Here is a 27,567-nt window from a genome sequence, read left to right on the forward strand (position 1 = left end):
CACATACATGTAATATCCCGGGCCATTATACACACAGGGGCCGTAACACCTCACAAAATCATTACCCAGATACATCCTAGTTTCTCACACAATGAGCAGATTTCTGCCAGTTTCACACATACATGCAAGCACACACGTAGAGCAGAGACGACGCTCTATGAAAACTTACAAAGCTGTGTCAAACCAGTAGGCAGAGGGTAGATCCCAATTTGTGATTTGCACACTAAAATACACTTACTTGATACTGACGTACAAAGTTATGTAAGCTTTTAACCTACATACACGTAAACAATACACACAAACTGGCCCTTTATCTCAGACACACACATATACCTTTACACAAACACACAAGTCAAACTAAATTTAGTGTCTGAGTTTGAGTTAGGACAGATGGCAGACTAAACAGCTTCATGAATATTTTAATGGAGTAACCAGATTACTTTCTGTTTCCAAGCAGCCATAGATGGGAGAATGTGGATTTTTATCTTTTTATTTATTTATTTTCTGTAAAATGTCTCATGTCTCCAAATGTCGTCCCTTTTATTTGGGGTTTTTAGTCTCTTGTGCCTGTCTTCTCCTCAGGGAACTGCTGCGTCTCTGCAGTTTACTTCAACCCCCCTCCGCCTCAAACATTCAAACACTGTCACTAGCTGGCATGATGAAAAATTATCAAAGGTGCCATCAGAATGGAACAGCATGACAGATTTCCTCAAGGGCTGCCCCCATGGAGGGTTGTCCCTGGAAGCAGGTGTTGAAATGCAGGAGAGCATTTTTTTAAAAAATCATTCTTATTAGTTTAAGGAAAAATTTCATATTGTAAAGTAGAATTTCTTTCGTTTTTGTTTATCTCAAATGAACATTTCTTTAGGAGTAGCTTCACAGGTCAGCTAACTGTGATAAATTAGAACTGCCAGTACTTGCAAATGCCCATGATCAGTTTTTGATGAGGATATTCTCACATTTAGGATGTTTTAAATTCAAACTAGAAAAAAAAACACAAAACATTTTTGTCGAGTACCTGTAGGTGTGACAAGCCTGATGAAAACAGTGAAAACGTTGACATAAGGGTGCGTGTCTGTGTGGCACCTCTCTTCACAGCACTCTCATTTTTAATTAAATGGACATGGAGCCCCCAACAGTGATAATTATTCTACCGAGGTACAATGAACTTCAAAAGTCATCTTGACATCACTTGGTGTCATAAAATGCATTCCATCATTACAGAGTGATGGATATAATATGCTTTAGTTAGTATGATGCTTTTTTAAAATTATTATTTCCAGTTATTTCTTACATTTTAATGTGCGTTTTTAGTTCTCTGTTCCTATATTTTGTGCAATTACTTATAACTGTTAAATATAAATCAAACTGCTTTGATAAACTGCCGCTGCTTTTAAGCATTTTCTGAGAGAAAGATATCCCTTTCCACTATATTTTCTATATGAGTTATAGTCTTCTGAATATGCCAAAATTAGTGTTGTGCACACATTTGTAAGAACGAGCGGAATTAAAAACCTGAGGGAATGTGAAAATCAGTAGTTAAAATAAAGTGTAGCTACAATTACAAGTCTGGGGCCACATTGGATGCTCAGTGGGGATAGACTTGTAAGTGTGGTTTGCAGGTTAAACTACTTACTATAATAATTCTTACACCATCAATAAACAGAATGGCTGATATTCTGGGAAAACATTGAGTTAAAACTGCCATCTAACACTTCATGCCTCACATCTAGCTCGTCCTGCATGTGATTGATGACAAGATTAATTGTTAAATTAAGAGTAAAACCTTTGAAGCTAGTTGTTTATTAGCAGCAACTACTTGAAATATGCAGATATAACATATTATAGTTCCCTAGCATTCACAGGAAATGTTTCTGTTCTCATGAAGTCTGACATACATTAGCAGAAAGCTATCTAATTGGTGATACAGACAGTAGATGGCCTTGGCTTGCACAATATTACAACTAAATAGTATTAGTACATTTGAGCCATTCCACTGGCCAAATAGAGAAGAATAAACTAATATGGCAATTACCACAGAACACTAAATGTCTCATTTTATGCCTGCAGTCCAGACTAAACTCCTTCTGGAGAAGATGGCATCAATTATTAAAATGAGATTAATGGATGCAGTACACTTTCTGTCCCAGAAGTGGTTAGCAAGTCAGAATAGATAGAGAGGTACACACATGCACAAAGATTTGTGAGCACAAAACAGACACACAATCACTGACAAAAGCTGTAATTCCCTCTACTCTCTCTTTACTTTTTCCATCCTGGCCTTGTATTCTATCCTCACTTCTAACTTTATACCCGACAAACTCCCTCTGCTGTCTCATCTGTCTGTATCACTGAAATTAAATCTCCATACTTTTCTTCATATTGTGTCAATCTGTTTTGCACTTTGAGTTTCTTCCCCCTCTGTGCATATTATGTTCTATTCTAACATTCAAACTATGTGTCATGTGGTGTTGGAGATCTAATGAGCTTCTGTTACACCAACCAGTTGGTTACGGATCCTCATAAGCATGTTGATGGCTGCATGTTACATGCACAGAAAATGGCATCATGTCAAAGATAAGAGCCAGCTGTTGCTCTTCTTATGTGTCCGATCCCATATTCCTGCAATTAGTTTCTTCACACATCAAATCCAAGCCTCTGACTTGATAACATTGTTATTAAGTAAGATACACACAAGCAGCTTTTATAAAATGCAGTTAGACAGTTGACTGAAGAAACCAGTATCAGGTTTGTCAAAGTGCATTAAGTGTAAAATTGATGTATTTAGCTGTAAAGAACAATATTTAAAAGGAAAAAAAATTTTAAATTTGCAAAATATGATGTAGCCCCCACACTCCTTTAATTTAAATGTCAATGAGTCAGCCTGGGTTCAAATGAAGAGACAAAAGCTACTGAGACAACTTAAATCCACATACAGTAAAACTTGTCAATTCTCTGAGGTGCTACTCCTAACTCCTTTGCATAGTACAGTATGTATTTTAAATACAGACTTTGAGTCTTTACTGACATCCTGACCCAGGCTGTATATCTCTCCACACGCAGCTCAGTCAAAATGTATCCAGCATAAAAATAAGCAAATAACACCCAAGGGCATTTAAATTATGTAAGTTATATAATCTTTTTCCAGGACAGCCTGTAATCTTTAACATTTTCATAAAAAATCATTTAACTAGAATAAGTCATTACTGGTAATGACTTATACATGACTTAGCTTTTATTGGCTCAATATTGCTTTTGTGGCAAACAGCAAGGAAGTTATTTCTCAATAGAAAATGACATGTAAACGCTTTTCTTCCGTGCAGCTAAGGAAACCCCCTATTGTACAGACAGGAGAGAAATGACAGGAGTCAAGGACTGACAAAAAAATGCAAAAGATAAACACATGTTCAAGATATCACATGCAGATAATCCTTATTCAATAGTAGCAAATGGGACGATCAACTACAAATACACACTAATCTGTTACATCAGTCTTACACTGATTCCCATGCTCCATTTACTCTATGCTTTGTTTCATAAAGTATTGAGGGTTATTAACCCAATAAGATCACGAATCATCTTCCAGTTGCACTAATTAAGGCACAGTGTCTGGATATAGCAAACACAGCGTAACTGTGAAAGCATTCACATAACAAATACACAAAAATATACAATAAATAAAATAAAATCACTTCAGAGTAGAGCTGATGTAGGAAAAATAATGACAAAACAACAAGCAAATGACGCAACACTAACCCCTAGTTTTGCATTTTCACAGTTAAATACTTTGCATTGACTAAACATCAGATACAAATGATTAATCAGAGTAATTCATCTCTGTTATATTGATAGCTACCTTAGTCCATAAATGCTGATGACAAATCTGGCTATTTGATTTAGTTTGATTTTGATTTCCATGGTGGGAGATTTTAGTCATATTAAATCTGAAGGTCAAAGTGAAAACGGAAAGTTATGGTTAACTTCAGAGGGTGAATTAAAAAATACGCTTTTCTGCCACAGCCAGGCCAGGTTTTAATGATGTGCCACCATGGGCAGTCCGATCACACGTTGTTCTCTCTCTTATTGTAAAACTTTTTGCAGTACGAGCTTGTTTTCAAAAATCAGTTCGGAGTGTGACGCTGTTGAATCCAGGCATTGAAGAAATCCGCCTAATTCCAAAATGAATCTGACGTATAGTTTTACCTCTTGTTCAACTTAAAGCAAATTGTGCTAATAAAAATAAACTGAAACTAAATAAAGATTTGGTGAGATCACTCTGTGTCTTTAAACTGCTTCAAATCTCCGAGTTACTCAGTTTTTGTAAGGTTCTTGGCAGACAGGTTAAAGCAGGTATCTTGGCAATCATCAAGTCTTCTGTGGATTATGGCTGCTTCTTCAGCTTCCTGTAACTCCAGGCTGACTCTGTGATGTTAAGATCAGGAATCAGTGTGGGCAAAATCACCTGTCACAGGGATTCATCTTGCTGAAGACACTTATTTATTTTACTTCTCTGTAGTTTTGGGTTTATTGTAATGTAGGTGAAGAAATATAGGTATTATTTACCATATGAGAGACACATATTGATATCTATTGATCACACAGAATGAAATATTTTGAGGTGTGATGCTTGTCATGAAAACTCATTTGGTGTAGCTTGTGTTTACAATATAACAACAATCAAACAAATATAAGTTATCCAAAGGTGTTGATTATGTCTTCATTCTAAATACTGTATTCTGTACATAGGACTTGAATCAACACTTTTCCTAAATAAAACTATGTTTACATTTGCATGATATCTTCTCCCTATTCTTCAATAGAGAGAACTCTTATCCACTGTTCAACTGGTTCAATTTTCAGAGATAGACGGAAGCAGTCAAATTATTCTATGAAGTTTAAAACAACTATTCATGTTTCATCAGTGACTTAAAGATAACAAAATCCTTTACTGTGAGTCAGTAAGGGGCCATCTTTGATGCTTTTACAATGTGATACCAAAGTCTTATCACCACCGAGTTCAGTGTGCAGTGACTTGACAGTTTATGAGGTGCACTTGCAGGTGTTTAATACAGGAGTCTCGCAAGAAATCCCAGCTTCATAAAAGTTCTAATCCCCAGACTGCCAGTCAGGATCAGTTATGGCCTCCCATCTGTGCCCCTCATCGATAAAAGGTTTGACAGCTCACAAAGTATGGGTGAGACTGTTAACATGTAATCTTCAAGCATATGCTTCAAATACAGACATTTATACTACGCAGGTGCACTTTAAGTGCATGTACAATGCTGCATTCAGGTAGCGTTGAAAGTTGTGTGAACAGATGGAAAGATGAAAAACAAGGTGCAATTTGTTCAGACACAAGTTGGAACCAAAAAATATGACATACAATACACACCACTGAGAGAATCTTTTTAATTACTGTTTCAGTACGCTCTTATTTTGAACAGCAAATAAATTGCTGGAAGGCAGTAAAGCAAACAACACAGTGTACTTAAGTTGAAGCAGCCACAGTTCTGGATCCCTGTTTTGACAGTTCTAAGGTGATATAAATACTAATAATTATCTTGACAATTTTGTGTTTTAGAGGAGTCCTCTTTAAATTGGATAATCAGTGGTTCAGTCCCAAGCACCTACAAAAGTTAAAGTGCCTTTGGTCAAGACACAAGCTACATTTTTAACATTGGGGCCCTGTGGGCTAACCCGGTCTTAAAGCCAACAGATGGATGCAGCCCAGGGTTTGAAGTTCCGGACAAAAATCTATCTGCAGCTGGCAATATGTATTCTTCCAAAGTCTGCCCACATGATACTGTATCATTGAGAATGTGATTCAACTTGCTGTGAGTCCCAGAGAGACTTTGTACCATAAATCTGATAGTGTCCATCGCAACAAAAAGGAAGGTGAGCTGAGCGCTTATCACAGTAAACAAAAAGGTGCACTCAGTTGTGCATATGCAAGTTTGGTCATATGTGAAGTACCAGTAATAGTAAACACTGGAACAATAAACACTCAGCAGGCAGCAACACGTTCTGGTCACATGATATCCCTGTTCACTGTTAGAAATGCCCCGAGCTCTGGAAGAAAACGGGTGTCTATTCTATTCTGCTGTAACAGGGTGTTTTTTGTCTCCAATGAGTGAAACATTACAAATTACAGCTGTCTGCACTCATCTGATCAGCACTGTGTCAGTTTCAGAAGGAGTCGTTCTCACATATAGCAGAACACACTCCTGTCTTCGTCCAGGGCATGGTTCGTGTCTGATGGTGTGTCGGAATACTGAAGTTTTCATCCATTGAAAGTTAGAGCGGCTTAACCGCAAAGGTTTTTAGCGAGATGGAAGTGAACGTGTGCTAAATGATTCTACCACATGACCAAATGAAGATGCACTGCTGAATAGAATACAATGGGGATATTGTAACACTTATGTAAGACACTCTACACGAAGCATTGGATAAATAAAACAGCTACTATGGCATAAGTTGCGGCCGTGTTGAAGCTCCGATCAAGGCCTTCGTAAGCATCAGAAACGACTGTGGAAATGCTATTGTCACAGGCAGGTTGTTGGTGGCCTGCTTTAAGACCATTACCATAAATAAAGGCATTGCCCCCAATTGCCCACAGTAAGCTCATCAGTCTGTGATTGTCGAGAAAGAAAGAAAATAAAAATATAAGTGCCTAAATGTATAACAAACTCTGTATAAGAGTTTGTGGGAACTTGTGACTGAGAAACATATTGTAATGCACCTAGTAGAATCTAGACAAGGTTATAAAACACCATATAAAAGTGGACCACTTGTAATTTTAAATGCATGAAAAAAAAAGAATTGCCACTATGTTTTTATTTCTCATTTGTTTCCATACGTTCATGGCAATGTTTCCTTGCCTGAAGCCCTTCTGACTGAGAACAGAGCAAAAACTAAATCAGCGGTTCTCCAGTGCATAAAAGACTTCAGCGATGCTATATCTCCAAACCAAAGGCCAAAAGAATACCTTTCCATTCGGGAGGGAATAAAATTATTTGTGGAACAGAGCATTTGCCACTGTTTTCAAACTCTACGAAGTTGAACTTCTGTGCATCTTTGCCCATCAGGAGCCAACCATGCAACCAACATCTGTAGCTGACTGGGATTGCTCTCTGAACCGTGGTGATGTAGCTTTCATGGGTAATCGTCAGTGCAAAAGTAGAATTGAAGTGAGACACAGTCTGAACAAAATAATAATTCCTGGTTGTGATTCTTACATTATCTTCGATAAAAATGCACTTACATAGTAAAATGTGTAAAATTATGAGCCGTGAGATTACCCTTTGATGTTCCTTCCTTTCTCAGCAAGGATGCTCTTATAATTTACCGATGCACTGAACACAAAGCATATTCTTACCTTCTCTCTCAGCTGAGTGTCAGAGACAGAGTATGTCAGGGGAGAGTGAATGAGCGAGGAGACTGAATGCATCCTGAGAGAGTTGAAGCAAAGCTTAGCCTGCACTAACGGATAGCCTCTCTGAAACGATCCCCAAAGACAGACTTATAAAACGGTATGCACACCTTTAAAGACACAGCTTGCACATGTATTACCTCACAGACACACAAACACTGGGAGACGTTGCATGTGGAACACAAAAGGAACGATTTCGATTTTAGTTAACACAAATAGCAGAGAAAGTAGAAAAATATGAGCAACAAATGCTTTCAAGCTAAAATTGACAAAAAAAAAAAATATATATAGTATATATATCAATTCAGCAACAAACTAGACTGCAGGTTGCTGCTGTCTCTATGAAGCAGTACTATGAAGCTGCAATCTGGAGCATAAATTAACCTGTGGAAGTTGATTGGTCCAAACTCCTTAGTTCTGCACTGACATGTAAAACTGTGGAACAAGTACTTTACTTGAGTATTTTCAAATTTTCCATGTCTGCTGATTCTGCCACATTGCATTTCTGAGTAACATATGTAGAAGTTTCCTTACAATATTCATCTGATTACGTTACAGTGACAGTGAGTTACTGTGAAACAACACAATAGAATCAGTGAGAAAGTATTATGACTGTAAAATAACAAGATTTCACATTTCAGTGTTTTTAAAGTACGAGTTGGCTGTTTCAGTTTCAACAGTAACATGAGTCATGGCCTCATATGCCATAGCTGGCCTCCACCTCCGTCTGTAACAAATATAAAATAATCCTATCCTTACATGTGCAATGATGCCTAGGAGTCACAGAAAAATATGAGTTAAAATTTCAGAATTTTAAGTATAAGAAAGATACTCACAATTGATCCAGAATAGGAAGAAAACCATGAGCCTTAGTCTTGATATGCCAACATATTTTCAGATTTGACCAGATAGTGCCATTCGTTGGGGTTTCATTTATTTGAGGCAAATTTCACGACACTGTCAGAGTGAGAATGGACTGCTTTGTAGCTATACTGATCAGGAAAGACTGAAAAAGAAATCCTCCAGATTTATATATGTGAAAGTCAATATTAAGCCTCAAAAATTACCTTTAAAATAGTAAAAGACCTCATCAATTCCAGCCCCAGCCAGCTCCACCTTCTGATATCTAACCACCACACTGAAGGAAAGTTTCCTATTTCAAATTTTCAATAACATTATTCATTCTTGTACTGTATACCTTTATGCTTTTATAATAGATTAGAGGAGACTACATCTTGAAATGCTTTAGACGATTACTTGTGGCATAATGATGACCTTTGAATCCTGAATCACATAATAAAACAGGCCATCTTGTGTGCTGTAAGTGTGGTTTCATATTCAGCAACGTTTCTAAAAACCAAACAACAATAAACACAGAAGACAGGTCAGACTCCTTCCAATAACTCTAATACCTTATTTTGTATCCTAGTCCTTTATTTTCCCACTCTCTCAAACGCTTGGCATCCACCCTGCTGCAGGCAAATACAACAGTGAGACGCTCCAACATATTAGGATCAGTGTCACTCATTGGATGTAATGCTATTACTGCATTCAAGAGGCAAGAGCGGCTGTACATATATATATTTATATATATATACTGTATATATGTATATATGTGTGTGTATAAAATCACCACGCCTGAGACTTGAATATGTGTATACAACAGTCACCTGCGAGAGGCCTTCCATAGATTATCCACCGTATATTTTAAATTCATGCAAAACCTTGTCATGTGAAAAATAACATACACTATCTTCCAATCAATTGGTAGGTTTTACGAATCAGGGCATATTAAAGTATAATTTGGTTCTTACCATCAGATGAATGATAATGTGCAACATTTTACATTGCAACCTTGTTTACTTGATAAATAAATTCTAATTATAAATTTTCCGCACCATAAGGCGCACCTAAAGCAGTGATAAAACAATGAGAGAACATTAGGCAATACGTATGCCTTATAATCAGGTGCGCCTTATGTATGGGTTTAGTACAGAAATGGACCCCCCAATTGAGGGTGCGCTTAAAAAATCAGGTGAGCCTTATAGTGCGCAAAATACGGTCCTTGATTCATAAGTATTTCCTGAATAACTGTCAATCCAGGAATTTTTGCTGGTAACTATAATATTTCCCTCATTGTGAAGTGTTACCATTAAGTCATAAAATTATAAAATTAAACTCCCAGTTGGAGATTTGTTTGTCAGGATTAAAATCCTGAGTGACATTCAGCAGGTGGTTGTGCCTGAAGAAAAATCCACACGAAGGCAAACCTTAACTGTAATACTGGACATCTGCCTACTCCACACCAGTCCATGTGTAAAACCATCAAGCTTGGTCATGTAACTGTGTGCAGGGTCTGCTTCAGCTGTACAGGCAGCGAAAGCTGAGCTCATGTTGACTCTCATCCTATTCCAGTGGCTTGCCTTTGGTTTGTGCCTGCAGCACATGGATCCCAGGGGTGCAATGTTTTATCACACCCCCTCCCCATCACTACAAACACTGCATGAGGTGGATGCAAGACTGGGGGAGTAATTGGCGGTGGTGATGCTATCTGCCATGCATGCGCTTAGCATTGGAATTTAGCACACATATGAGGTGACGGGTCTCTATTTAAGTGATGCTGCTTATAAGGTGATAACTGAGGGAAAAATGAGCAAAAGGATAAAGAAAGACATATGAGCTAAAACTGTTGGATCAAAGTAGTAAAGAAAGAACTGGATCAAACATTGCGAGAAAGCCCCTCATGCCTTAGGGGAAGGGACATTGTGCTCATTATAGTAGTTTATTTTGATGTAATATCTAAAACAAATATTGAAATGAATGAATTTCAAAGTTGAGGCAGCATGGGAAAAGTCTATGTGGGAAAAGTCTAAATGCTCATGTGAGCATGGTCTTTAGTGTGTTTTGTGAAGTGGGAATTTTCCAAGCAGTTCTGAGTCAGTAACCTACTTGTCATACAGATGTTGAGGAAAGTGAGTAAAGTTCTGACAGAGAGAGTAAGCATTTGGAAATTTATTTAGTGAGCTCTGCTAAATTCTTTGAAAAATGTGTTACAGGTAACACAATTACCGTAAAATCTTTGAGCAGGCTGGTGCATGTTTTTTTTTTGTTTGTTTTCTTTCTTTTTTTTTTCATGCCGCCAAAAACGTTTTGCCTCGTAATATTAGACCAATAAAATGAACGAATAGTTCACAGTGGTCCAATGACATTGTACAATAAAGCAAACACACTTACACTGCTAAATTATTGTAAATCGGTTGTACTCACACTCAACATGGAAAACAAACGAAGAAGCAAAGCAACACCGAAGTGGGTCCGTATATATGAAGGCCAACCGATTTTCCTTTTAATATTGTAAAAGCAAAATCGGGAAACGGCTTGTTATCGATGACCCATAATAAAAGCATATTTTCAAAATGAAAAACTGAAAACAAACAAACAAGTCTAGCTGTTATTTGTTTTCCGACCACATGTTTCAAGATGAAAACTTGGAATCGCAAAAAGACGGGGAAGATTTTCAATATTTATTTATGGTCTGTGACTTTTTTTGGTTGTGACCCGGAAGCTGTCCGTAAAACACAAGAGAAGAAATTTTGCCTTACCTGTCGCGCAAATTTAGTTTGGATGAAACAAAAACAATGGTGTTGGACGAGTTTGCTGATTTTATCAGAGAAAAACGACGTGTGGTGATATCTCCGCTGCTTTATGTAATCAGTTTGGAGCGCCACAGCGGGGGTTTTCTGAGAGAAATGTAAGGAAGTGGTGTGCTGAGCAGGGACTAACAGACAAATAAATCTGCATACATTGTCCACTGACATGTCGCTGCCATTCAGCATAACTCGTTTTCCGCCTCGAAAGACAACAAAATTTTCCCCATCCATTCCTCAACACGATTGAGGAACTTCCCATTAACGTGCTGCGTTAATGGGAATCAATGGCTTCCAGGTAGGCTAATGTCTTTTTTTTTTTTTTTACCAGCGTGTTACAGGCATACAACATTTGTTTATGTTACCATACGCATTTAATTAAAAGTTTAAAAATCTTCACATGTAACATCTTTCTGTGTAAATATCTCATACTACAATGTGGACACGACACCTGTGGTTTATAATCCGGTGCGGCCTGTACAAGTGCAAAATGGATTTTCGTTTTAAAATTAGAGGATGCGGTTTAGATGCGCTCTGTAGTCTGGAATCCACACAATCAAGTCTCAAGTATTTCTAAGCAATTTGTCGTTACTCCTTCAACCAGGAAATATGTATAAATCTAGTGATACTTTAAATCGACCCTTCAATAAGATTTTTTTACAATGTTCACACTACTATGATAATCGACAAATTCTCCAGGATTTTTATTTACAAATCTTTGAAAGAGACACAGATGTGAGGTACAGTATGGACCCCTGACAACACAATGATGCCATCTCCTAATTGAGATCTCTTTACTCATCCTGGGGGGTATTATTTTTTATGCTAATGATCTCTTGAAATAATATGATACAATTTGATTGTTTTGAGACATCAAATCATGTTGCTTACTTTTTTTTTCTTCTTGCGTGCGTAGCAATAACTGTGTGTTTCTTGCCAGAGCTTTTATTATGATGTTTTGTTTTTCTTTTTTTATTATTTCTTTATCAGCTCTAATTTTCTTCTTCTTCTTCTGCTTCAAAAAAGAATTTGTTAAATTGGCAGTTTACCATGGTGGCTTTTTAAGACTACAGTGTTCTGTATTCCTAAAACCAGTGAAAATAATGCACACATTTAGAGTTTCATTAATACATTAAGTAGTGCTACTGGTGTCTTCCATGTTTAGCTGCAAAGAAAAATGTAGTATGCATGCATCATTTAGCAAACATCATGACACATAAGGTTATCAGGAGATAAGTAGACACATCTGGAAGAAAAAGAAATGCCTTGAATCAGCAGAATTCTGTGCTTGTGTCTTTCTCTCTGTGGAAACTCCACAATCCCAAAGCATCTGTTTCTCCACCTAATTCTCACTCATGAATCCTAACAAGCAATGCAGTCAGTAGCTCAAGGGATTCCACATTTGAATGCACTGGGCACATTTTTTTTCTTGTTTTTTCTACATTCAGGGTACTACTTCACATTTGCATCTTGCTTGGTGAGGGATAAACAAAGCCTTCATTTGGAGGAATAGCAGAGGCCAAACAGTGGTACTGTTTCTCTTATCTTGCTACACACTGAGTCAGACATTCTGAGTGAAATGTCTCCTAAGTACTGTGTTGCACTTGAGCAGCAACCAAAACAAACAAAGTCAAAACCTAAAGAGAGGCACAAGATGCAGCCTTTCAAAAAGCGCATATCTGCCTCTGATAAAACGGGTTAACTTACACTCAGATAACATCCCTCTGTTTGTGGGAGTATTTTCAGATGAAGAAGTTGCATTATTCAGTGGAAGAAAAGCGAAAAAAATGTTTGCTTGCTCCATAAGACACTGATGTGAATGTGTTTACACAAATGTGTGTGTATTCATGTAAGTGTGGATGGACCGAGCTGAGGAGAAGGAAATACATGAGGAAGAGAGGCCTTACGCTCTGGTAAGAACATCAATACACCGTTATATTCTCACCTGACACGTGGCTATTTGTTACTGTATTAAAATTTAAAATATTGCACTATATATTGGAAGTTTAAGACCACACATTACCCAGGAATTTGTCTAAAAAAACATAAAACCAGTTCATATGCACATGTCACAGCCAGACTGCAGCTGCTCTGTGGAAAAAAAGAAGCAAAAGAGGAGAAAAATCATCACTGGCTGCTTCTTTTGAAAAACTATGGGGGCTAAGTCCCAAGGTTGCCAACAATGAGAAGCTGTAAGCCAGGATTCAGCTCACCGTGGTACCCAAAATTACAGAGGGAAAGATGTGGGGGCCTGGCTTTACTGGAGAAACAGCAAAATCTAACACAGCATCAGACATAATGAGGATGTATTGTTTTGAGAGTGAGAGTTATTCTATATTTCATAATGATATTTCATTGAAAAATATCAGCATAAATTTGTTTAAAAAATCTACGTACAGACCATCCTTACAACATCTGCAACCAGAACTGAGGCAAATGACGTTAGTTCCTCCCTTCTGCTAAACAAAGAGTCCTTATTCATGAAATGTCAGGTTGTGTTGTGCTTCTTTGTGAAGATGAAATAATAAGCCCTGTAAAGCAAAGCAGAATTTGATTTTCCCATATTGGACCATGTGACTGACTGGCTTCCATGGTGTGACTGTACTGATGACGCAGACTGGCGTACTCTGACATGTCAGTCTCTATAATCACGCTTTCTTCTTGAAGTTTTTTTTTTTTCTTATTTTGGAACAACTCTGGGTGAACATGAAACAAACAGTTTGCCACGACCATGTACCTTGGTCTGGACAAATGACCTGAATGAAACAAAAAATCTCAGAACAGACTGTGTTTTGACAAAAGTTGCAGTACTATGATCACGGACAGGAAATTTCAAACACTTGTACTGTTTGAAATACAGACTTGCACTTAGCAAGAGAAAATGTCAGTCACGGTCTTTATCAATGGATAAGACATCAAAGAAAAGTGAAACCAGTAGGAGCAATTTACTGCTATCAAAACAGATAGAAGCAGGTGGCCATAACAGATGCTCTGAGCAAGATATATGATGTAATAGGAGCTTAAATGACAAATCCTAAAGATTCATAAAAAGCTACATTACATTATCTTCTTGTTAGGACAAGGGTTGGGAGTAAAGCTAGGCTTTTATTTACACAGGGCAATAGTTTAACAATGTGCTCATTACTTATTTTAAACTATAGACCTATCTAAATCTAAATACCTAATCTGATGATCTGACAGTGAGTAAGACAAACCGGGGAGCATAAAAAAAACAAAAGGAAAATCAAGAATAGATTAATACAAAAAGAGAATAAATCTTAAGAACACAAACAAGAAAACTGAATAAAAGAAAACACAGAAAAAACCAAGACAAGAAAAAGAAATCCAGAGGCAAAAGAGTGCATCAAATATTTTAAAGCTTCTCAAAAAGAATAATAGAAAAAAAAAGGTAATTCATCCCACCAGCCAAAGATTTCAGCTCATATTCATGCAGGTCATCTGCAACAGTGACAATCCATGTAAAATTTATGACAGGGTAATTTAATCTGATTCATTAAATTGCATTAACGCGATTAGCACAGGTGAACTGTATTATCACTGTGTTATTCCCTGCAATGTCCCAGGTGAAAGCCAATGACAACCAACATATCAATATTTAATGTCATGTTACATATTTAACAAGGATACGATCAGCCATGCACAGCAGCATAACGGCCCATGCCAAGAGAAGGTCAAGATGGAAAATGGATTCAGGGCCTGGCCATTAAATAGACCCACAATAAATCAGAATTCAACAGTTAAATGTTCAACTGATTCAAACATGTTTTACATGGAAGCTGGAGTTACAACATGTAACTAAACATCAGTATATACAGAAGACTTGAAAACAGGTCCAATCAACACATTTCTGGGATGCCATTCTCTTAAGAGTCCATGTAACACCTCATGTGTGTTTGCTGATGAATTCTATTTACTTTTTCTGCATTACTTTACACAATAAATTATCCTAAATTTATTTCAATCTCTCAGCCTTCCAAGATGTGGCTGTATGATAGAACCTTTCACTGTGCACAATAATGTGATTCTTGTGATGCAAGAAAAAGGGAACAGATAAAGGGAACACTCACCCTGCCATTACAATGAAGAAATCTAGTCGGTTCCATGTGTCCCCGAGGTAACAGCGCTGACCAAAGATTCCGAGAGCGACCATCTTTATCACCATCTCCAGAGCGAAGAAGATGTAGATGAACGCATCAAAGGCCTGAAATAAAGATATAAAGACAACATGCTCAAAAGGAAACAGGAAAAAAAAAGTCATTTCTCCCTGTTTTGAGGACAAAAGTGCAAACAATCCATCAACTTTGGGGTTGAAAATAAGTTGTTGGTAAAAATGATTATACTGCAATTGTATTGGCAAATGGAAACAATTTATTTCTCTAGTTTGCATCAAATTACCTTTTAACGTCTTATATGAAAGCATAATAAAATCAATCGATTAAAAAAACTACCCTAACCACTCATTTGTAGGTGCTTGCTATGGTATACTAGTCATAACTGCAAGTAAAGCTGTGCGTCTTGCCTCCTGTACAGAAGTACGGGGGAACTTTCATGTTTGTTTGCCTGATCTTTATCAAATGGTCATGGCTGTTTTTGTGGGCACTAAAACACGCTGAGCTTGCTCCAGTCATATGAACTTAGTTGAACCAAAATACATCGACCTCTCCACACTTCTAGGCTTTCAAACTTTAAAGGTTCTTGGCTTAATGTCCTCAGCTCTCCAAACAAATGATTCATAATTTTTTAAGGAGCTTAAAGTACAAATTCTACAAACTATTTTGCAGGGACATACTATGGAAGAAAATATATACATAAATATTTTTATGTGCTTGAGGGCACATATTTGGATGTATGAAGTGACTACCAAATGGAAAATTATGTTGCCTCTAAAACGCACACACAAAGAAATAGCTCAACAATGAATATATGGTTTTATATCTTTGTGATGGAGGAGTTACAGTGACATTTTGACCCATCTATTGACAGCAAGCAGCTGTTACGGTGCTTTAGCAACCATACCTGTGGTAAAGTGTTTTAACACCAAGGCCAGTTCAATACATGAATCTTGACAAGATTATACTTAAAATTGGGACCCTTACTAACCCAAACTGAACTGCAGACAACAGAATTTTCCAGTCAAGTACTTTTCTATCAGTTTGGTGTGTGGTAGTTTGAGTTCTCAGGCTAGGTACTGTTTGCTCTATCATATATTATAACATTCTTCAAAGGTTATAGGTCTTTTTTGGCCAAATTGACATTCCATCAAAAGAGCTGAAAATACATAATTTAGAGGGATGTTGTAGTACTGTGGTAGCTAAACCAAAGCATGTCATGTTTTTACACTGTAGGACCTAAGTAAGTTGTGGGCTTAATATCCTTTTTGTGCAGTCATAAAATTGTTTTTTTGCTACAGCCTTATACAAATGTAACAAACTCAGTGTGGAATAAGGGGTGCTTAATCTCTGGGAGACCCATTAACATCCCTATCTTGGATTTGTTGACTGAAACCCACCAGTTTAAACACACGCTGGGACTTCACCAGCCTTGGAAGAGATAAACGCTATTTCATCTTAAATTGACTTTTATTTCTCTGAAGTGATTTGAACTTTCCCAACCTGCCATTAACCTTTGTTTGATGAACATTAATACCATTGTGCTAACCAAACCCACAGACATTTAAATTATAACCTATCAGCTAAAATATACAAAAGACACTGAATAGAGGAGAACCTCTGAAGACTGACCAGATGCTCTCTCCCATCTAAAACTTGCAAATCACAGATCCCCTGACAAGTCATCTACCTCCTGCTGCAGTTAAAGACTATTAATACTGTCCAGACACCCTTTGCCATATACCAAAGGGAAAATTCTTTTATCATGTGCACCAGTGGTGTTACTTAAACTAGGTTTAAGACAGACAAACCACCTCCTACTCAAGGAGCAAGGCCTAGAAAACTTCTTGTGCCCGCTTTGTTGGCATACTGACTCCCAGCAACAAGTGGTACTCAGACAAGCTATTTAGCAAAGGCATGTGTGCAGGACAGCAACAACGGCCAACAAATTAGGATCCACCCTCTCCCTTTCTTTTCAGTGTTATGGTTGGCGAGCAAGCTTATTTACAGTAGGAATTTAAACGCAATAACCAGAGCAGCAAAACCATAATAATTTCCCAGTTCAGTTTCCATGACATTATATCAATTCCATCTTTGGAATGAGTTGGCTGATCAGCATGTTGTTCTTCTTTTACAAATTAAGACTGTATTGGAGGTAAATCTGGACTATTTCTTGGACCAGGAAAAATATGATTTGGATCTTATCCCAGCGTAAGGAGTCATGACTTCCTCCCTAAATTCCCTCCCCTCCCCTTCAATCTCTTATCTCTTGTTCCCTACAACCATTGTGCTTTTTTTTTTTAAACTTTTTTGTCTCCCTCCCAATATTCTTCTCTCTATTAAATCTCTGTTTCTTTTCTCCTTCTTGGCCCTGAGCCCACTATAAATCTTCTGACAAGTGCGCAGATTGCTGTAAATGGTAGGATAATTGAAAATAATTTGTTTGAACAACAATCAGAGATAAGCCCAACATGGACACCCCCATCTCATTCCAAGTTTTAATTAAACATCTGATTGAAAGAACAGAGATAGAAAAAAAAAACAATCTAAATAAATCAAAGATCTCAGCTGGCTAATGGCATATTCCTTCTGTTGTGAGCAAAAAGCCTTGATTAGCTGGTGTTCTTTTCTCTGTATAAAGGGGGATTAGTGATGAACTGACACGCTTGGTGTTGCCAGTAATTTGATTTTCAAAGGGGAGAACTGTACGCAACATGACCTGAATCTCAACCAACTTATCTTTTGTGACTACCTTGCTGCAGAAAATAAGCATCTTATTAAGGGGCCCATGAGGATTATAAGGATTGTACTGGCCTGCTAATGTGAAGGGATAAGCAAAAGTTTGCAACCTTGACCTTTTTCATATCAGGAAGATTGATGCAATACTAACTCAGGTAAAGTTTACCAACCAAAGGGAGATGGAAACTATGTAGTTACCACCGACACTTGGAAATGTTTGTATGAAATTATTGACTTTAATGGGATTCATCCTGTGGGGACCAACTAAAAACTAACCCGTGCAGTAGATGGAAAGTTGAAGACTGACTAACTGACCAACACTGTCAACCTAATGTAAAAGACAAACAAGCCAACGTTCAAGAAACTTGGTGGAACGAGGAGGAACATGGCTTAGCAAAGAAGTCATTAACTAGTTAATCAATACGTTAACACATAATAACCCCCTTGCTATGAGGCTCTTAACATGTGGTGCTTCTAATTAACTTCAGAAAACACACAGTTGTTACAGAATAAGGTCAGTGAATGTGCAATCTTGGTGCAATAAGAGTCAAATTACCTAAGTATGTTATAGACCTGTTGTGAAAAGCCCTGTGGTTGGCAAAACCACTAAGCAAGCAGCAAAATGGAGACTAAGGAGTTTCTCAAGTAGGTCAGGGAGAGAAATTTCTGAAGAGGTGCAATTAAAGTTGGGTGTTACATCACCATCAGGTGGTCATTTTATAAATGGTCTCCAGAACCCTGCACATACTGTTTAAACAACACAACAGGGATAGGGAAAACATTTTGGAATTGCATTATAAAAGTACAGACCTCATTTAGAGACTCTAAGTCAAATGGTTCATGACCTTTCTGACTATTGTAACAGTGTTTAATAGCTCCTAAGACCAGTAAAAATATACATGCAGTCAGTAAAACTCTGATCACGTGGTGTAACTGCAAGGTAAAATGTTGCATTGGACAGTGCACTAACTTTATGTTTTTCCTGCCATATTTTGTGATTTCTATTCTAGGATACATCTCTCCCTTGTACATTAATGCAAGTATAAGTTTGGGACCTGCTGCAACTGCCTGAACTTGAATTGCTTTTGTTTTTTAAGTGCTCAGATTTTCTCTTTCCACCCATCCTTCACCTTTGCTGACCAGAGCAGATAACTGCCTCACTGTGCCTGGTCCTGCTGGACATTTCTTCCTGTTACAAGTTTTTCCTGTTGCCAAATGCTTTTGTTGTCTAATTGTCAGGTTTCCCTCTGTCATGATGTAAAATCTTGTTGTGGTCATTTCAATGTCAGAATTTAGTGCTATTTATATGAAACTGAAATAGACTGATTTGGATTGAATATTGATTCAAGTTATTATCAGAACCATAATTCCCAGTTTCAACCACCAGTTTACTGCTATCTAAGCCCCCAGATATCTTTCAGTCCACATTTCTTAGAACTCATAGATTTAGCTGGCAAGCCAGCTTTAACAGCAAGGTATTGAACAGCCTATTTTCTGAGAGGAGGGTATCGATTCTGGGAACGCAGCTCGCTAAATCCATTCTGATATTGAATAGGGTCTATAGATACTGAAGGAGAAATTCTATTCGGCCCAACTCAACTCAACAGTCAGTCCCCCTTAGAGAGTTGAATCAATCTACTGTGGGTGTTTCCGACAACGCAACGTGTGTGCTTGTGTGAGAAAAAACAGGATGCCAGGGTGATTTAACAAGCGCTTCACACCAACAGACCAAAGACATACGTTCACATGCTTGCTCACAGATGTTACACCCACTCAAGACACCTTTGACATTAGTGCGAAGGGATTTTGGGTTTTACCAGATGATGGGGAAAGCTGCTGAGGTTTAGTGCAAGAGCAAGCTAGCCTCTGTGCAACCAAATACCACATGCTAGCTATATAAAAAAGCTGCATATCAGTGTAAGTGGATATGTGTCCAGATGTGTGCACTTGCACTTGCTGGTAAGAGTTTTTCTGTAGTAGGCCATGGATCGTGGAGGGTACTACCAGTGACTGCAGGGCTTTACGATCACGAACAATTTATTGTTGTCAACTTTTGAACAACAGCTGTTATATTATTATTATTATAACAGCTGTTTCTCACCGCCGCCATCAACACCTTGGTGTCACTTTCTTTTTTTTTCTAAAAATCTGTTTTTGTCGGTGCTTATAGTTTTATTTTACCTGTTTAAAGTTCAAGCAAATGAACTGATGTTGACAAGACAAATTTCTTTAAAAAAGACCAAAAATTAATTTGACATCAATTTTGTTAAATAATCACAAACATGGTATTGACCAGGAAAATCATGATTATGATTTTAGCCATAATTGCGTAGGCCCATTAAAAGTTGAACAATCAGTGGAGGTTATGGTCATATTCTATCTATAAATCACCCAAAATTCTCATCAAGTGAAGACAGAATTATTTTTTGATTAATCAACTAATCAAAAAAAAAAACAATACAACAATCAACAGAAGAATCCATGAAAACAATTGTTCGTTGCAGCCCTAAGTGTGCAGTTCAATGTCAGTTGATACTGATTTGTCAACCAATTAAATAGCTATGTAAGACAATACAGAAATATCTCTGTCCATCTTAACTGCACAACTAATACACGTTTTGGTAATAAACACGTAATTTACCTTATTTGGGATAATATTGAAAAGATTCATTGAGCTTAGTGGCTTGTAAATTTTGTGCTGGTGCTCCTGAAAAAGTCTGTTAAAGCCACCAATGAAGTCACATTAATCTTCATTTTCTGGGTAAAATGACAATTAAAGTAGTGAACCAACAACAATACTAAGTAGTCCATGGCAAGCCTAAGAATCACAACAAAACTGTTCAAATTATAAAATTCAAAATTATTGTAGCGAGAAAATGGCATAAACATAAACCAGTTTTGAAATATCCATCCATCCATCCATTTTCTATACCGACAGTCCGTTAATCGGGTAGCGGGTGGGCTGGAGCCTATCCCAGCAGTCATCGGGCGAAAGGCAGGGTACACCCTGGACAGGTCGCCAGTCCATCACAGGGAGTTTTGAAATACAGTACAGTAAATAAGTCTTAAGCCACCCCTCATTTCTTTATATTCTGCTTCCAAGGAGCTGGATATCAAGAAGACTAAATAAAGAATAAAGATAAGAGCTCTGAAATGTCCTTCAAGAAGTCTGGAAAACTATTCCTGAAGACAACTTCAAAAAAATTTGAATAAAGCCTGTCTAGGAGGGTTCATACTGCGTTAAAGAATGAAGATGCCCATAGCAAATACTGACTTTCAAGCTTGTTAGAATTATACAATCTGCATATACTGTATTTTCATTTATGTTTGCAAATGTTATTATGTATTGCTGATCTTTTTTATTTTTCTTTATTTGGTAATACAATAAAAAAATGAAGGCAGGGTCCAGACTTTTGCACTGTACTGTATTTGCACAGATATACATCTTCTGAGACTTCATGGGAGATCATTGATGGCAAAATCATTATTACAAACGTGTGTTTTGTGTACCTGCAGTATTTGGCACCGGTCTGATGAGCAGTCGATGTTTTCACAGGGCTGGTACATTCCCAGGGTGACACAGTTCAGCAGGATCACCATCATACTCACACGTTCGAACCATGTAGAAACAGAGTTAGTTAAAGATAATATTGGTTCACATAGCAAAACAAAAGGATTTCAGACATACTCTCAACTTCAAACATTTGAAGAATTAATGAAAAGAAATGCATTCATGAACCACTCCACTGCTTTAGTGTCCCACAGTTTCAATATGACTGAAGAATGCCAGACAGTAACCAGATCTCTCAGTCACTGAGACTACTCTCCAGTGAGACTAGTCTCCAGTGCAGCTTATTATAAGTCAATACAAGTTTTCTTGCTGAAACTCCAACTAAATTAAAGCAATGAAGGTTGAGACAAAAAAGTCAAGCTTTAAGGCATACCATGACTTCTCTGAGAGCACAAATATTTTAACATTGGCATAGTTTGAAAAAAGCAGAGACACCTACTGTATAATGTACTTTGGTTCTGATGAGTACAATATGAGGCAAGCAATTTCCTATTTAACTTTATCAGTCCCCAGACACTCTCACATACGCCTCAAATATAACATATAAATGAGCTATTACCGATGCAACAGGTACATTTCAGAGATCTGAATTTTACCGTGTCCTCTCTCAGAGTGTGTTTGAGCGAGACAAAGAAACCTTGTTGGTTCAGTGGTTCCTATTAGGAGAATCACATTTCCCTCTGACTAAATGCAGTGCAGCAAAAGTCAAAGAACAAGAGTAATGACGACAAATATTCTGAAAGTACCAGGGCATGAACAGCACTTATTTAGAGGAGAAGTTAACAAAGTGGGCAAGACATGCAAGGGGTCTCAAGCTGTGTGTCAGAAAAAAAAAAAAAAAGTATTGGGAGTTACAGAGTGATTCAGTACACATTGTGCAGGGAGGGAGGACACTGCTTGGCTAACAAGCGTGTGAAGGAGGATCTGCTGCAATAACCCAGGAGGCCCAATCCCTCCCCGAGGCCATGCAGCCCAAGATGCTTAAATACACCCCCAGCTACCTACGACATACAACCTACAGGAGGGAAGCAGCCTCAGCTAGAAATATAAGAAGAAAAATCGGGAAGCTGTTCCTCTCTCATCGTACGACACTAAAGGTTTGAACAGACAGAATTCCTGGAAAAGATAGGATTCTCAACATGTTTCTTTTGGCCCTGATTGAACCTTCCAACAAAGGAATGGATTACTGTAGATATCGCAGCATGGATAAAGATAGGTTATGAGTGGGCAAAACACATGCATACGCATAAACACATGCGCAAACACCCACTTCTCAATACTCATAAGAGCAGAAAAGCACACACGTGCAAAAACAACCAGCAGGTTCAAATACATAAACGCTAACATTCACCCACCCACACCTAAGCACACATTCACACTCTTTCTCTCTCTCTCTCTCTTACACACACACTTAGATGCATTGAGTCTCATATTATATCAGTGTGTGTCAGCTTAAGGGCATCATCTAAAGTAAAATATTCAACCCTGCAGGGAGACATGCTTAATATTAATGTCCCACAGGCTAAAGTAGACTTGTGAGAGGTTAAGAGGTAAATTTGTCATATAATGCTCCTTTATCCAGCCTGACCTCTCACACCACAGTGCCAAACCTTACATCGCAGTAGGATACCTTTTTAAATGGATTACACTTTCTGAATGATATTTTGAAAACCCTGGCTGCCTGGTTATCAACAGCACAGCGAGAGACACATAGAAGCAACAACAGTTAGTAAACACACAATAAACAATTGATCGCTCGCCTGCAGAATATGTGCACACATTTTTCAGACTTTTCATTTACATTCATATAAAATAAAAGAAGAAGATCCAAGTCATGTTTGAAAACTTACCGGAAAAAAACCTGCACAACCCACAGAGCAGCATCACAATAGTAAGGCCAGATATCATATCATTTAATTAAACTATTGTTGTTGTAACCAGTTTACAAGGCATGGGAAGTCCCACTCCAACCGTTATGAAGCTCTTAAAAACGTATCTGTGCTCCTAAATATTGCATGTTTTGCTTGGGGAATGACCATCGCTTTCTTCCTCATTCTGTGAATGTGGATCTATGAACAGGGAGTGTTGAATTTAACCAGGGTTAATAGAACATTTTGTCCCTAATCTCATTCAGAAATTTTCTTACATTTATCTATTTTTTTTTTACAAAAGAACATTGCACATGAAATGTTGACAGTGAGACATTTTACTTTTTAATGAAAAAGTATGGTCGATCTTTCAATGCGATGGCAGCAACATTTCTCCAAAGAGTTGGGATAGGACCGTGCTTACCACTGTGAATCATCCCCTCTTCTTTTAACAATAGTCTTTAAATGTCTGGGAGCCAAGGACACCAGGTAAGCCTGGGCATTATCGGACACTCTGCAATTCCCAGAACAAGTTGCTGGACTTCTGATAGCGACATGTTGTCCCATTCTTGTCTGATATATAATTCCATCTGCTTAACAGACCTGGGTCAGATTTTGTGTGTCATGATGTGCCAAATGTTTTCAGTTGTTGAAATATCAGGACTGCAGGCAGGCAAGTGAAGCACCCAGACTAGGTGTGTATGATTTTCAATCTTTCTGACCACAGTGGGATTTCCAACTTGGCCTCCGTTCATGAGCTATGGCCCAGAGAAGATGGCAGCCTTTCTGGATGGTATTACCAAATTGCTTCATGTCTGCACAATTCAACTGCCTTTGTAGATGGCAGACAGGGTAAATTGTGGTCATAGACAATGATTTCAGGAGGTGTTCCTGAGCCCATTCAGTGACAGATATAATCATGCCTATTTTCATTGCAGTGCTGCCTGTGGGTCTGGAGATCACAGGGATCCAGTATTGACATTCGGCCACATCCCTTCCACAGAGAGATGTCTCTCGATTCTCAGAATCTTTTGATGACAGTGATAACTATAGATTATAGAAGGCTCAGCAGTTTTAAATTGTATATAAACAATATTTTAAAACTGTTCCACAATTTGAGGAGATGCTCCTCAGTGGTAAACATGGCCCTGTCCCAAATCTTTTGAGACACGTACTGCCATTAAATTTAAGATGAGCTCATATCTTTTTATGAAATAGTGAAATTTCTCACTTTCAACATTTGATATTTTTCTATTGTCAGCTAAATGTTTGTTTTCAAGATTTGCAATTGTTGCGTTCTGTTTTTATTTACTTTTTGAAATTCAAATGATGTCATCATTCAGTTTTCAGGAACGTAATGCAAGCTAACATACACACACAGATATCTGTGCAAGTGCCACTGAGCTTGTGAGAGACCCTCCAGGCTTTTTGGCACCATTACACACCACCAAAGCCAAGCTTTTCAGGGTTGAAACATATTTGAATGTGGATGGAATGTCTGGATAAAACTGTAGGTCAACCCTTTCTTTAAGTAATGATGACAGCCTTGGGGCTTTGAGGATTATCTGGGGGTTATTTCTACTGCTAAAGGCAGTCTTCAAAAACAGCCGCCACTAGGTGCCAGAACGCTCAGATTTCCAAATACCTTTGGATGCCTGCAAGCTATACATGAGGAGTCTTTAACAAACTTTCAGTAAGTCTCTCACCACTCCTGAAAAATTACTTAATTAGTGTAGATGCCTTGGTGCTGTCTTTTTCTCTTTGTAACACAGACAGAGCACAGCTATTTGCAAAGTCCAAAACTCTATTGTAGGGAGGACATTCAAAGAATATTAACTCAGAGATTGCATTATAAATAGTATATAAAGATAGTAGCCATCATAAATAGTTGTATGTGTGTTTCACCTCAATATTTGTTAAGTCTATTTCTGTTTTTTTTTTCTCATCAAGAAGTGATTGCAAAATAGTGTGCTGCTTTTCTAGTATGCCGTGCTCTGCTTCGCATTCATCCGGCAGCTGTCAATCACCACTGCAAACTCATGGGAATACCAAGATTGTGGGCCACTGAGCAGCTCAAATTGTAACACCTGGAAACACGGTTTTTGCAACATTCATGTATATGAAGGACAAGAATCTATCTATTCAAGAAAACAAACTTTGAGAGACTAACAGAGTAAATAATGTATTGATTATTCAGCCCTGAAACCTTATTAAGTTCTCCACACCTGCAGAGTAAAGGTACAACACAGTTTGATTCAACCCTGCAGAAAAAAAGTTTGTTTGTGTACATCACAGAGCTGGTAGGAGGCAGATCCCAGATTTAAAAAGGCCAGAATTCAGTGGAACTGGGGACCATTACCAGCCAGAAGCGATTGTACCCAAAGAATCAGTGTGACAGAGCTGGAAAGAGCTGGGAGGCTGAAAGTGTGCGGCAGCAGGGGCTAAATGAATTCTTAATACCTCACTGCATGGTATCATTCTTTCTTAACCTTCCTCAGTGTCTCTGTTTTCTTCTATCTCACCATCCTTCTCTTGATTTTATTGTTTCTAAAGAGACACATGGGAGGCAAACGACTTCTGGTTTCTATGGCAACCAGTCGACTATCAAATGAAGTAAATTTGTCAAAAAAAATAGGGCAAGACTAGAAATGAAAAGACAGGGATATAAGGACAGGTTTTATATCCCAACTTGGTGTCCTGCAGGACAAATGAATGCTTTTTCAAGGCACCTTTTCTTTGAAAGTCAAATGTGGGAAACCAATGAACTCACTAATCATTTAGATAATGCTTTCTGTTTCTGTTGTCAGACAGTGAAACAACTCTAAAATTGAAACCTACTGTAAGAGGACATAGTGCAACACCAAATGATCTTAGAAGTGAGCTTTTGCAAGTATTTTGGATTTTTCAACATAAATGGTCCTGTAACAAACAAAGGGAAAAACTATTGTTGACTTATTTACAAAGCAGCTGTCTTACTCTACAACAAATCTGCAGAGTCACATGTGCACTTACCGCACAAGTAGCACAGCAGAATCTCAACATATAAGTAAATTAACATTTCATCATTTGACTATTTACAATACATCTGAACAATAAATTCAGATGATTTTTAGAAATTTAGAAATTTAGAAATTCCTAGCAAGTTTGCTTCCATCACATCTAATACTTTCATTCCTGCATATGTTTCAGCCAAAGTAGAAAATTGTCCTGTGGCCCGTTTTATTTTTGAGAAAAATATAACGTCGGTTTCAGGGCAAGACTTACTAATTTTGGTATGTAAATAAGTAAGACATTATGGATGTGTTACATCAACATGGTCTCTTCGTAAAAGAGCTGCTAAGCTAGCCTGGTTGCAATCCACACACATTACTCACTTTAGGGCATTATGGAATAAAAACTATCACAAAGAAGTCCCTGAACTTCTGAAGCTGTGGGTGATGCAAAACACTCATAAATATTCCTCTTCCACAACATCCTTCTGGCCTCAGATTCAAAATTAGCATACATTTTTCAAACAACAACAAAACATTAGCTGTCATCTGAAATGTTGTGTTTGTACCATTTCAACTGAGTACAAGGTTATATGATTTGTAAATGTTATCATTCTCCATTCTTTTAGATTTACTTTCAAAACAGCATCCCATCTGCTTGAAGATGGCTCACTTTTATCTCTCCTCACATAAGTATATTTTTAACTTTCATTGGCTCAGTTATTGGCTCCATTTCTTCCTTTTCTTCTTCCCTCCATTCTATTCTCCATCTCTTCATCATTTTCAGAGTGGCTGAAAAATCTGTACTTTCCTGGAATTTCTATCAGGGGTTCTTCGATCCATTACAGCTGACTGGATAAAGGGAGAATGAAGTGTATTTGTGGAGGGTGGTGTGTGTGTATGTGTGTGTGTGTGTGTGTTGGACAGTAAATGTCATGGGATATCACGCGGTAATGCTTCACAGCATCTCATGTCAGATTTTCCCTAAGCTGTCAGGTCAGAGAACTGCTCCCATACAAACAAACATAGACATGAAATGAAGCCTTTACACTATAAGTAATTAGCACATTAATCCACGTTTCATATGGCTGAAATTATCATTAAAAAATCTGACCATTGCTCCCATGGCTGAAATTACCAAAAGTAATTGTGTGTTACAAAGACATGCCCATGAACTCTTTCACAGGAGTTTT

The 27,567-nt window shown here is 37.8% G+C and overlaps 1 protein-coding gene across 1 annotated transcript in view; it reads right to left on the reverse strand.

The window, feature by feature from the left end:
• Positions 1–21,562, reverse strand: part of LOC140305675 (voltage-dependent T-type calcium channel subunit alpha-1I-like) — a 119,164-nt gene extending 97,602 nt beyond the window's left edge. The window contains exons 1-2 of the mRNA XM_072384632.1: positions 21,456–21,562; positions 15,165–15,298 (exon numbers count right to left, since the gene is read on the reverse strand). Of these exons, the coding sequence (XP_072240733.1) occupies positions 15,165–15,298; positions 21,456–21,548 (227 nt within the window). The 5' untranslated portion in view covers positions 21,549–21,562. The remainder of the gene's footprint in view (positions 1–15,164; positions 15,299–21,455) is intronic.
• Positions 21,563–27,567: the final 6,005 nt, after the last annotated feature.

This window comes from Leuresthes tenuis, unplaced genomic scaffold (genome assembly GCF_036924035.1).
Source record: "Leuresthes tenuis unplaced genomic scaffold, fLeuTen1.0.hap1 SCAF_4, whole genome shotgun sequence".
NCBI lineage: Eukaryota > Metazoa > Chordata > Actinopteri > Atheriniformes > Atherinopsidae > Leuresthes > Leuresthes tenuis.